The sequence below is a fragment of the Lytechinus variegatus genome, chromosome 5 (genome assembly GCF_018143015.1).
Source record: "Lytechinus variegatus isolate NC3 chromosome 5, Lvar_3.0, whole genome shotgun sequence".
Classification (NCBI taxonomy): Eukaryota; Metazoa; Echinodermata; class Echinoidea; order Temnopleuroida; family Toxopneustidae; genus Lytechinus; species Lytechinus variegatus.
The window spans coordinates 44,266,633-44,279,658 of NC_054744.1; the positions used below are offsets into that span (position 1 = coordinate 44,266,633).

Here is a 13,026-nt window from a genome sequence, read left to right on the forward strand (position 1 = left end):
ACGATGGCATACTCGAAGTTATTGTGTCCATACGATGGCATACTCGAAGAGATTGTGTCCGTACGATGGCATACTCGAAGAGATTGTGTCCGTACGATGGCATACTCGAAGAAATTGTGTCCAAACGATGGCATACTCGAAGAAATTGTGTCCATACGATGGCATACTCGAAGAGATTGTGTCCGTATGATGGCATACTCGAAGTTATTGTGTCCTTACGATGGCATACTCGTAGAGATTGTTTCCGTACGATGGCATACTAGGAGAGATTGTTTCCGTATGATGGCATGCTCGAAGTGATTGTGTCTGTACGATGGCATGCTCGAAGTGATTGTCTCCTTACGATGGCATGCTCGAAGAGATTGTGTCTGTACGATGGCATACTCGAAGAGATTGTGTCCGTACGATGGCATACTCGAAGTTATTGTGTCCTTACCATGCTTACGATGGCATACTCAAAGAGATTGTGTCCATGCTCGTAGTGATTGTCTCCATACGATGGCATGGTCGAAGAGATTGCCTCCGTATAATGGCATACCCGAAGTGATTGTTTGCCTTAAAAAGGTGAATAGCAAAGTGGGAAAGAAGTGAGAAAAGCACCCCAAAATAAAATTTTGAAAGTGAGATGCAACGATTCCTTTGATTAGCAATACTTTGTAGTTCGATCCAACAGGTACTGGAATGGCTGTACCATACCATTATCGGGATTATAAATATAGTATTGCAAATAAAACTAAGTGGGATAGGTGGTACGTGTGTTTACCGGTGCTTTCACATCGATCAAGTTATGAATATTTAACCTACTTAAGACAGAACTCTGGATAATAAGCGTGAGACGATGAATGTAGGAAAACACCGCGCCAGAGTGAAATTTTAAAAGGTCAGCGCTGTTGAACCATTTAATACACCTCATTATAGATCTGTTTAATGGTAATGAATCTGAAAACTGTCGGAAATATTAAATCGATTGTCATATTAGCAATCGTTGATGAATAAAAAGGAATGCTAAATAAAGACGTGAGATAGCACCAAACTGAACTGGTCTCATGTTTAGCAGAGTAATAATGTATAGCATGTTTGACTCCATCTCATGGTAGGCGATAAAGGTTAGGAATCGGTTTAAATGTAGGCTATTGCAAGTTGAAAATACATTTCGACATCGACATGATAACAAACCAAATAATGCCCCCCCCCCCCCGGCCTACACTTCATTTCGATTTTGTTCGTTTCAGGTTTATTTCTTCTCCTTGACGATATGTGAGGGACATCAAAGGGACATAAAATCCAAATGGAATGCATAGTGCTCTTAAAAAGCATGAAACATTGCAAACTTACCATGTATTTCACTTTCTCATGGTAAACATGACAACTGGTGATTTCGCAACACGAGTGCTTAACTTCTGTTTTATATATACATAATTATATAGATATATGTATGTGTAGGTGTGTAAATATGGGTTATATTATTCAGAACGAAGTTGATTCCATTAGAAGTAGTATGGAAAAAAAGAGTATAACTGACCTAGTCTAAGAACGGCGCACTTTTCATAACGAGTCATGGACTTTGATGCCGTAAAACCTCTCCTAACTAGAAATAAAATAATTGTTCAAGACCATGATAAGCTCTAATCATGGTAATTGCGCTCAGAACAAAAATACTTTTCATCGTAGCTAGGGCTTCATCCTTAACATCATGTACATGTAAAAATGTATTATTCTTCTGACGGATCAAAATTATATTTTGAATGCACCGTTGTTCCATAACTTCTTTTTCCATGATTGTCGCCTGTATCAGGCGTGTGATCTTCTTTATTTCATTTTCGTGTGGCGTGTATCAAAACACCATAAACAGGTCTCCTGTAAAATCAATTTAATATGTTATCATGGTTGACTACCATCAAATTATGTTATTACTATACTTGTTCCGACAGTGAGTCAATGTGCTTTACACGAGACCTTGGTTCGGTGATTTGAATACAACCTTGAATGTGCATGATGATATTAAAAAAAACATCGTGTACTAGAGACCTTGGCATCCTCTGTGATTGACTCGCCTGTTAAAAGTGTCAGCAGACAGTTTTGTAATGAGCTGACTATTACAACAAGGGTTGCATAAACTGAAAAAAAAATGAATTTACTGATTGGCGACCAGAGAAAATAAGTATTTAAACAAATATTTACAGCAAGTAAGACTAAATATTTAAATTTCAATAACATAAAACAGCCTTATTGGATTGGTTTTCGAAAGGGAAGATGTATGTATCTCGACTACACTACTAGAGTTTTTGTGTTTGTTTTGTACATTAGTCTTGTTTACGTCTGTTATTTTTACTTCTCTTATTTGATAATAATAATAGGCATTCATATAGCGCCATCTATCTAGAAATATTCTATTCCGAGACGCGATGTTATTATTATCATTACCCCGGCTTTAGCTCGAGCTGCCTTTTACCTCGGAGTCAGTCATTCGTTTGCATCCTTGTCGGTGAATGAATGTAAAGTACACAAATAGTAAGATAAAATGACTGTTACCATTAAGGATACCTCGAAAAGTTTCTGAAGGAATGGAGGGAGAAGAAAATTTAAATGAGTGAAAGGGAAGATTTGGAAGAGAATGAGACAACCTTATAAAATGAGGGTTTTGTGATAATAATAATAATAATAATATAGGAAATTTATATTGCGCACATATCCACCTTGTTAGGTGCTCAAGACGCTCCTATATTACCTGGCTAAGCTAGGCGGTCATAGCGCACACAGTTTTTTAAGGAATTACTTCCTACCGGTACCCATTTACCTCACCTGGGTTGAGTGCAGCACATTTTGGAATAGTTTCTTGCTGAAGGAAATTACGCCATGGCTGGGATTCGAACCCACGACCCTCTGTTTCAAAGTCCGAAGACTACTCCACTGGGCCACAACGCTCCACGTGATGCGTTCTTACTATACAGTAAAATAGCCATATTAATCAGTTGACCGACAATATTGACCCTCTTGCAGGTAATTGTTGCATCATTGACAGAACATTGTGAATTAGTCAACAGTGTAGGTTATAGATTGTCGTATCCTACTACCCTATATACGTTTCGAAATCCCAAAGCACTTTCCACTAATCTTGCTAATGGAAAGGGATTGAAAAGGATACTCTGTCCTATTGTAACTTTGTTTTTGTTTATTGTTCATATACATACATCTCACTTTCAAGCGAAATACAAGGCGTGCAGAGGAATATGCTCTAGCACTAATGCCATTAATGTTTATTCCATTGATTGGTTTATTTACTTATTTATATGTTTAATATTTTTTTATTCAAATCCCAATCTCGGTCAAGTGTATCTATGGAATCAAATCTGTCAATCGTGTTTTAAACAAGATTAAACAGCTAACAGAATCATAAATAAAATCAGATTACTCTTTACGTTCACAGTCTTACACAAATCTGAATTTGCAAATCAATGTGAAATAGAATTATTGCGAAACCAAGACTTCAAATTCAAGGTTATGTATTTAATGAGTTGGGCTCTGCACTTATTTTTGATATATCATATACGTGGTTGGATAACTCTAAATTGATTATCAATCTCACTAAACTAAGAGCACATTTCCACAATGTAACATTATATACACAACGGCTCAAACGATGGGTTTTACCTATAAAATACGTCCCCCAAATTAATTGTATTTGTAAGTAAAGCCATGTGTTAGTTGAATTTGTCGTACTCAATATATTCAAGAGCTGAATGCAAAGGGCAGAAAGCATTTTAATGTATATAAGCACCGGTTTGCTATTATCATTTTTTGATATTATTATTATCTTTATTATTATCATAATTATTATTAGTAGTAGTATTTTTATTATTACAATTAGATTTATTGTTTGTTATTATTATCATTATTATCATCATCATTAATAATGATGATGATAATAATAATAATAATAACAAACAATAAATATGAGTAGTAGTAGTAGTAGTAGTAGTAGTAGTAGAAGTAGTAGTAGCAGTAGTAGTAGTAGTAGTAGTAGTAGTAGAAGTAGTAGTAGAAGTAGTAAAAATAGTAGTAGTAGTAGTAGTAGTAGTAGTAGTAGTAGTAGTAGAAGTAGTAGTAGTAGTAGTAGTAGTAGTAGTAGTAGTAGTAGTAGTAGAAGTAGTAGTAGTAGTAGTAAAAGTAGTAGTAGTAGTAGTAGTAGTAGTAGTAGTAGTAGTAGTAATAGTAGTAGAAGTAGAAGAAGTAGTAGTAGAATAAGTAGTAGTATAACTAGTAGTAGAAGTAGTAGTAGAAGTAGCAGTAGTAGTAGTAGTAGTAGTAATAGTAGTAGTAGAAGTAGAAGTAGTAAAAATAGTAGTAGTAGTAGTAGTAGTAGTAGTAGTAATAGTAGTAGAAGTAGAAGAATTAGTTGTAGAATAAGTAGTAGTATAACTAGTAGTAGAAGTAGTAGTAGAAGTAGCAGTAGTAGTAGTAGTAGTAGTAGTAGTAGTAGTAGTAGTAGTAGTAGTAGTAATAGTAGTAGAAGAAGTAGAAGTAGTAGTAGTAGTTGTTGTTGTTGTTGTAGAAGTAGTAGAAGTAGTAGTAGTAGTGGTAGTAGTAGTAGTAGTAGTAGTAGTAGTAGTAGTAGTAGTAGTAGTAGTAGTAGTAGTAGTAGTACGTTGTAGTAGCTGTAGTGTATGCATTGCAAACAAATAGCAGATATAATGAATAAATTGACATACAGTTTAAAAGTCACCACTAAGATTGACGTCATTCTTGATCTTTTTTTAAAGTATAATGAAATAATTTTTTGATTATGCGGCATACCCGATATAAATTTGGGTGTACTTTACACATCATTAGTATGTCGGATTTAATCATTTCCCTGTTGATTTCATTCTATTCTAGTCGTCACTAACTTTGGTATACTAAAGTCTATACAGACATGAAATTCCAATGAATGTGTGGGTTTAATCAAAATACGTTAACAAACAATACCTCGTGAGTGATTCATCTTGTACGTGTTTTAAGTCGGAGTGAATGCTTTACACGAGCACGCTTCCGAGGCTAACTCTATATTAGCTTTCTCTACAGAATACAAAATAGGAATCTATTCTTTATTATTCTTTTTTCCTTTTTTTTTTCTTTTTAAAAATCATTGGGTTTCCAATTTTCGAGTTGCATTGATTGATGTGTTAAGCTTAAAATGACTTTCATCTCGGATGGCAAAAAACAAATGCGTTATTCATTTAGTCCCATATTGCAAATTTGCAGTATTGGAATCCATGAAAAATTAAAGCAGGAATGAAAATGATCGAATTATTTTCTGTTTGTATCAGATCCTAAATCGAAGTAATTTTATACATTTTCGTCCTTTTCTGGCATGATCTGAAAGTAAGATATAATTATGTGTCATCATACATGTTATAATATGAGGATGTGGATACATCCACGTGTGTGATAGGTGCATGGGTGCGTGTACATAAATTAAAATAGGATTATTCATATTACGTCTTAGAAATAAAAGTCATACTTTGTTGTTCCTTTCTTTCAGCCAGGATATTTTGAATAGTCGTAGAAGAAGCATGTAACTTATTCCATCACGCCTTCATGTATTCTCAATATCATGCACATGGTCTAAAATATCAGTATTTTCGAAGGAGGTTGATAATAAAACTAGATAATAAATAATATCGTCGTGCATAGCCGCAATCGACGAATCACTCACATGCGTTGTACTATATATTTACTGACAAATTTGGCGTCATATATCGGATCGCATGCATAATAGTATTGCTCATTGCTTAAGCGACGTCGTAATTCTAAAGGACAGTTGGCGCAAAGAGGTGTGGTTTTTAACTGGAAGGAATTGATTTTGCAGATTGTTGGACGCATTTATGCACGTACTTACATGCTCTATTAGATTCACATCACATATAACATCGGAAATGTGACGCCTACTACCATGACTAGGTCCCCTCTAAGGAGGATCTAACGCAAACGTGTTTATTATCAACAGGAAATGAAAATACCCTTGCTCTTTCTCCCACCTTCATAAGTATTTTGAATCGAAATAAATAGTCTTGATTTATTGGGCGGCATGTAATATCATGTGATTTAAAAATCCACAAATGCATTTATATTGTACATATGTACAATATAACTTTTTGAAGGGAGGTTACTTGGTACCAATTATTTAGCCACTCACAGCTCGTGTTTTACTACCACTATTTATTATTACATTAGGGGTGTTTTGTTTTTAGTTCTGCTTCGGGGGGGGGGGGGGTAGTGAACAGGTCGGATGGGCTTAGTTCAACCCTCCTGTTGAAACCGCCTGTTTATACGGTCCTTTAATTCTCTCACTCTAAAATGATAAATACTAATTCAAATTAAGCAGATGCTTGTAGAGTGTATTTTCATGATATTGATATGCATGTTTTAAATGGACAGTAACCTTAAACACATCATAGAACAATCATATCGACGCATAAAATACTCTAATTTATGGCGTGTATCGCCACGTGTTCGTTTTAGCTTTATGCTTATTTGAATGAGATTTTTAAAAAAATGAACATAAAGTATGGATATTTATAAACATTAAAAAGACATATCTCATCTGGTCACCACCAATTAACATGGATTACATGTACATGATTCTACTTGAAGTCTAAACATGCCACCTATTACGGGAGATGAGTAATATGTTCCCAAGGAGAATATAAACGTCTGGCTTTATGGCCGAGTGTTTTATAACTCTCGAAAGACATTTTCTACATCAATTCCTCTTCGCTGACACGAGCTTCCAAGGAACATGTTTCATGTTCGTGTTCAAAATGTCAACGATACGCAATTGGTTACCTTAGAAACGTAACATATATCATGGAATAAAGGAGCTTCATTTGGCAAAGTGGTTTCTACATGTAACTTTGAAGGAAATCACCTTGTTTTTTTTTTCGTTCACCCCCCCCCCCCCCGCTTCTGCGCATGTTCTTCTATGTCTCTCTCTCTACCTCTCCCTCAAAAAAAACCCGCCACAGCCAAAGCATAATAATAACAAAAGTGTTAATGATAATAGTACTGATAATATCGCACGTATCCACCTTGCGTGCTCAAGGCTTTCCTATATTGCCAAAGCTAAGCTTGGCCACCGATTCTGGTGCTCACATCTTTTTGAGGAATTACTTCATACCGGTACCCATTTACCTCACCTGGGTTGAGTGCAGCACACTGTGAATCAATTCATTGTTGGAGGAAGTTAGGCCATGGCTGACAATTGCTCACCGTTGATTATGTTAACTGAGTTAAAATTTCATTCACATTGAATATATATTATTTTGTTTGAATCATATAGACAGAATCCGTATCGAGAGACAAATTGTTTGTATTTTTTGTGAAAATGGTCGTACGATACCCTCTCTTGTTCTACTTACATGTTCGTACATAGATGTTTGAAAAATATACTTAATAGAACATGTTAATGTCTATCCATACTGATTTTGGAATTCGCTAATAGCTCCTTTAAAAGTGTGTTTGATCTTAAAAATATAATGATCAGATGATTGATGTGCAATATCCGAAACCTTTTATAGTCACATGACCAAACGAAAATTGCGCATGGACAATAATAAGATCTATTGACTAAAAGATCCTGCTATAGTATGTACTTGCATGCAGCATGGTAGAACATCAAACATTGAGTGTTGCAGTAGCTATCCTGTCCAGTACGCGTGATTGCACATACACTGATGGCTTTCGATTGAAATGAAAGCTGTCTTATTTGGAATCACATGTTAGTTTAAGATGTTATAGATGACTAAAAACCATTATTACGCGACTTTTTTCGATTTTTGTGGTGTTTTGGCGATGAATCTAATATTAGCATGACCTCAGTGTTTATTTATTCATTTTGGATATCTTTCCTTTTCACACGAAATTAGTTAATAAAAGAGATGTGTAGAAATACATGTAGAAAGTAAAATCAGAAAGATTGCCAATAAGTAAGCCCTTCCAGTATAGTGAAATGAATTTTAATTGATCGGGTCAAAAACTATGAATGCCCGTTTCCTTCTAAATTTGTAACGCATACCAAGTCCGATGAATCTTGTCCGGATGCAAATTTTAATTCCATTACAAAAAAGTAGTAGTAGTAGTAGTAGTAGTAGTAGTAGTAGTAGTAGTAGTAGTAGTAGTAGTAGTAGTAGTAGAAGTAGTAGTAGTAGTAGTAGTAGTAGTAGTAGTAGTAGTAGTAGTAGTAGAAGTAGTAGTAGTAGTAGTAGTAGTAGTAGTAGTAGTAGTAGTAGTAGCAATAGTAGTAGTAGCAGCAGCAGTAGTAGTAGTAGTAGTAGTAGTAGTTTGAATTACGTCTGAACGTTAAAAGGGCATGTGAAGCCATTTATACCAGTTCCATGACATTTGCTGCAGCGACAGTTGCTCTGCTCTTAATTCTAAACCCCGTGTTTAACACTATACCATAACTAATCATATAACCCGAAACCATGCCAGGTGGGCCAGATCTGAAATAGATATATTTATCTTCTGTGAAGACTGTCACACAAAGTTGTCACGAGGATCCTTGACTATGATCTCCTCCACGCACCTGATACCTGTTGCAACAAGAACTTAACGAATCAATCACATTTCCTTTCATGTGTGTTTTTATTGGTCGAGAATTAAATAAAGATTTATTTTTGGAGTTGCGTTTGATCGCAAATGGACCATATCTATTTAACAACTGCCTGACAGCATGAATGAATGAAAAGAGAAAACAAGAATATTTGTCGTACACCTACCTAAATATAAAAGTCTACTTCGGGATTTTGATGACACCCTGATGGAAATACAGTTTTAATTTTATCGGCTTCACTGACTTATTATATTCATCCACTGCCCGAGACAATTATGCATGATAACACCAGCTATTCCGACAACCAGAATTTGAACAACCATGCTTACCAGATTTTTGTAAAATCCTGTCAAACATGGCTTTTCTAAGCCACACTGTGGTTTGAGCAAAGAGGTACTGTCATTCAAGTCATCCACCACATGCTCTATCCACACACGCCCTCACCAGCTTCCAAAAACCTCATCAAACCAAACTGTGCACTATGTGACGAATGGTCAAACTAGTGACAAACATAGTCAAAGCCTTTTAATTCTGGACTACAGAAAAGTCTAGAGCTTTTTACGTCCTCTCCGCAAATAAAATGGTCCTGACAAATCAAGATGAAAACGTTAGACCATCATGATTCAATGACACTAATCAAGAGAACTACAAGGCCCGCCTTAAAAAGATTTGCGAATGATCAAATCAACCACAACTATGGAAAGCCAGTAATTCATCATCTAAAAGGTATAGTTGTTCGACATTTTCTAGATATGATGTTTATTCGTAAATCCACAATTTTCTTGAAAACTGAGTGTGTTTATCCTTGTTTATAAAGAACATTCTGCAATTGTTCTGAGGAAAAAATAGACATTGATAGATATCCGGATGCTTGAGGTTGATAATAATAATCGTAACTCTTTGTAAGACGAGGGCCCTGATTTGTATTTTTTCATAATAAATACGGGAACTGTCTAGACCAAGACAATTTAGTTGATTTTCAGTCTGTTTTGTAAAGTGGATATGATTTATGTCTTGCTTAGATATATGTAAAGCAAGCATGTCCGTAAACGGCAGCCTGATGACTGCAAAACGAATAGGCCTACTAAAAAAATTATCGAACTCTGGGTATTTTCAACCAATACTGTGTAGTTTTCACTCAAAGCTCACATTATTGGTTTAAAACTATCCAGAATCTGATAAAGGTTTAACCAATTGTTGTGTGGACAGTATGTTGCCCAACATTTTTAAGAGTGCGCTGACCGTATTTTAATTTCCGTCTTTCTTAAAGGAGAATTTTAACCTGCCCATAATGTCACAGTGGAATTACAATAGCATTTACTTATGCGTGTCTTAAATTAATACAGATTAAGACGAGGTGAGATAGAGAAAGTAAGACAGTGGTGGTGAATGATAGTGAAAATATAGTGAAATGGGATTAGTGTGAAAATTGAAGATCAACTTTCTAGTGTGAAAGGGGTCTTTATTCATTAAAACTTCTTTTAACAGGATATAACATTAATCAGCTCGCATGCTGTTTCATATAATGGTCTTGCATAAAGAGGGAAATAGACACATTAAAATGAAAGATTATAAATATTTGGGAATAATTATGTACAGCAAAATTAAAATTCAAATTATGATAAAAGTGAAACATCAGAAAGAAAAAAGGAACTAATAAAGATTTATCTTATAGCAAGATTAAGAATTGAAGTGAAAAAAGAGGTGTTATACATCCATATGAAATCACGTTAAAACAGGAATAGGCCTCAATCTAAAGAATTGTATCAATATTAATACTAATAAGCAGTGTCACATAGGAAAATAATAATGATAATAATAATAAGATGTGTATTCTTGGGTAATCATGCTAATAATAACAATACTACAAGTAAATACGAACAAAAAAGAAAATGTCTTACAATGATAATTGAAACTTTCAACTGAAATGGCCTTCTGGATATCATCAGAGAGTTTTTACAAGTTACTGTTCCGGCAAGTTAAGGATTGTTTGAATGGGATATGTTAAGTTTGGGTAATACTACATTTACTAAATTTGCATTCCTCAACTTGCCTAAAAAGTATAACTTATAGGCAATCGATTTACATTCCTCAACTTGCCTAAAACATTCCACATCAGGTTTTCCTCTATTACAATGCCTAAATACCGTATAGACTTTACCTGTTCAATCAAGCCAGTATTCATGAATATATTCAATGTATCGGATGATCTTGATTTAGTTAGTATAGTTTTGGTTTTGCTTGTGTTAATGCGTAATCGATTTCGGTATACCGTTCATTTAAGGCGTTTACATCTTTCTGTAATTTCTTTGTTACATCTTCCAATTACTGTCAGAGGCAAATACTACTACACCATCAGCAAATATGCTGCAAGCTCCTTCAGTAATACATTCAGATTTATCATTAATATATATTAAGAACAGGATGGGGGCCAGAACACTGCCCTGTGGTACTCCAATAGAAAGCTTTTTAATATTAGATAGATTTCCTTTGGAAAATACAACTTGTTTTCTATCATTTAAATAGTTTTGAACCAAGTGAGCATATTATTGATAATTTCATATTGTATTTAGTTTATCTTATGCCTGGGGTAGTTGAAATGTGTGTTAACCAGTGCTGGAGAAAGAGGTTGAATTTCTAGTGTAAAAGGGTCTTGTCTTGAATGCAAGAGTAAATTGAACTACATGCCTGATTCTATTTAGCCCATGATAGACTTTTGTGTTCAGGAAATTTGTAAGGTTTTCTGTTTAAGTTTTTTTCTGCTCGAGCGCTGGTAGCCTATCATTATTTGAAGCAGGGAGAACCTTTTTTAACTACAGCAGATACGCTGGATGAAATATGGCGTCATTATCATTTTGTTTTCTTCTCTAATATATTTTTAAACAAAATTTACTTATCATCAAGCTGAAACCCTCATTAAGGAAAAAATAGATATAGGTGTCGTAGCCAACGTGGGAAGGGTTAACAATATATATTTATTGTCCCTCTTTTTAAACTATTTTCTTTAACATGTTTAGGAAATGTGTCAAGAAGACTACTCTTTCGGAAGCATTGCATGTCGTACATCACCATTGCAGATACAGCACAAGACCATTATACCACAGTGTACATTACCATTACAGATACAGCACAAGACCATTATACCACAGTGTACATTACCATTACAGATACAGCACAAGACCATTATACCACAGTGTACATTACCATTACAGATACAGCACAAGACCATTATACCACAGTGTACATTACCATTACAGATACAGCACAAGACCATTATACCACAGTGTACATTACCATTACAGATACAGCACAAGACCATTATACCACTGTGCACATGACCATTATGCCACAGTGTATAAAACCATTACAGATACAATATTATCATTATACCAAGACGTAAAAATTGGGCAAATTTACACACTAACAATATACTCAGTACAATTCAATTAAAAAAACATCTAAAATATGAATTCCCCACCATTTTTTACCCATTGAGAGATGAAATAAAAACATTCATGTTAAATAATAGCTTCATCTGTTCAGCTTGCTATATAGATGTAAGCATAGGCAAAGCCTAACTTCCCATTCCATTTTCATTTTCAAATCTTTTTTCTCAACCACAATGTTTTTCACATGAAAATTTCGTTGAAACAGAATACCACAGAGTATTGTCTTGCACCTGCCTCGTTGAAACAAATTTTTCTGATTTCATATTCTACGATCATGCGTTATATGTCACGCTTACTTTGCCTTATAATTTTGTTTTGTTTTTCCTGTAGCAATAATGTAATTTGACCATATCCTTTGATTTTAATTTCACCAAGATTGTATTACCCATGTGCTTCATTCTTTCCCTTCATCGCTTATACTTTACTTTTATCTATTGTACTTCACAGTAGTCCAGTTATGTCTGTATATTTTTTGTCTCCACCCGTTTCTCTCTTTTGATAGTTCATCTTGACGGTAGATCTGATCAACAACCAATAACCATGGTTTTTCTCAATCTCATTCATCCATGAAAGTCAAGTTGTTGAGGATTATATGGTGACGCTTCTACGGCAAACAGCCTAACCGCTCCTCCCAATGGGACCATATTACCGTTACACTCCTCCATGTAATCCATCCTCAGTCCGCAAGATAAATAATTCAGTGACAATCCTTTCCTATTTTCTTGTATCTTCTTTTAAAAATACATCTCTCCCCTAGTCTCTTGTGCCGCTTTTCGTTTCAGATTCTAAGTAGATTGTCCTTTCCCTTTTTCCCATAATATCAGTGCCCACTGGTGATACGTTATCACTTACAAAAAAACACACCAAAACCTGAATCTAATGACATCACTATTCGTCTCTTTCACATTTATATAGTTTTCTATCTCAAACATTTAAATAGATATCTAAATAATTCTGTTTTTCAGGTGGATAATGTTTGGGTCTTTC

At 34.8% G+C, this 13,026-nt stretch overlaps 1 protein-coding gene across 1 annotated transcript in view; it reads left to right on the forward strand.

Moving 5' to 3' along the window:
* The first annotated feature begins 375 nt into the window (after window positions 1-375).
* The window catches only part of LOC121415473 (G-protein coupled receptor 54-like), a 31,010-nt gene continuing 18,359 nt past the window's right edge, over window positions 376-13,026 (forward strand). The window contains exon 1 of the mRNA XM_041608675.1: window positions 376-564. Coding sequence (XP_041464609.1) covers window positions 376-564 — 189 coding nt within the window. The remainder of the gene's footprint in view (window positions 565-13,026) is intronic.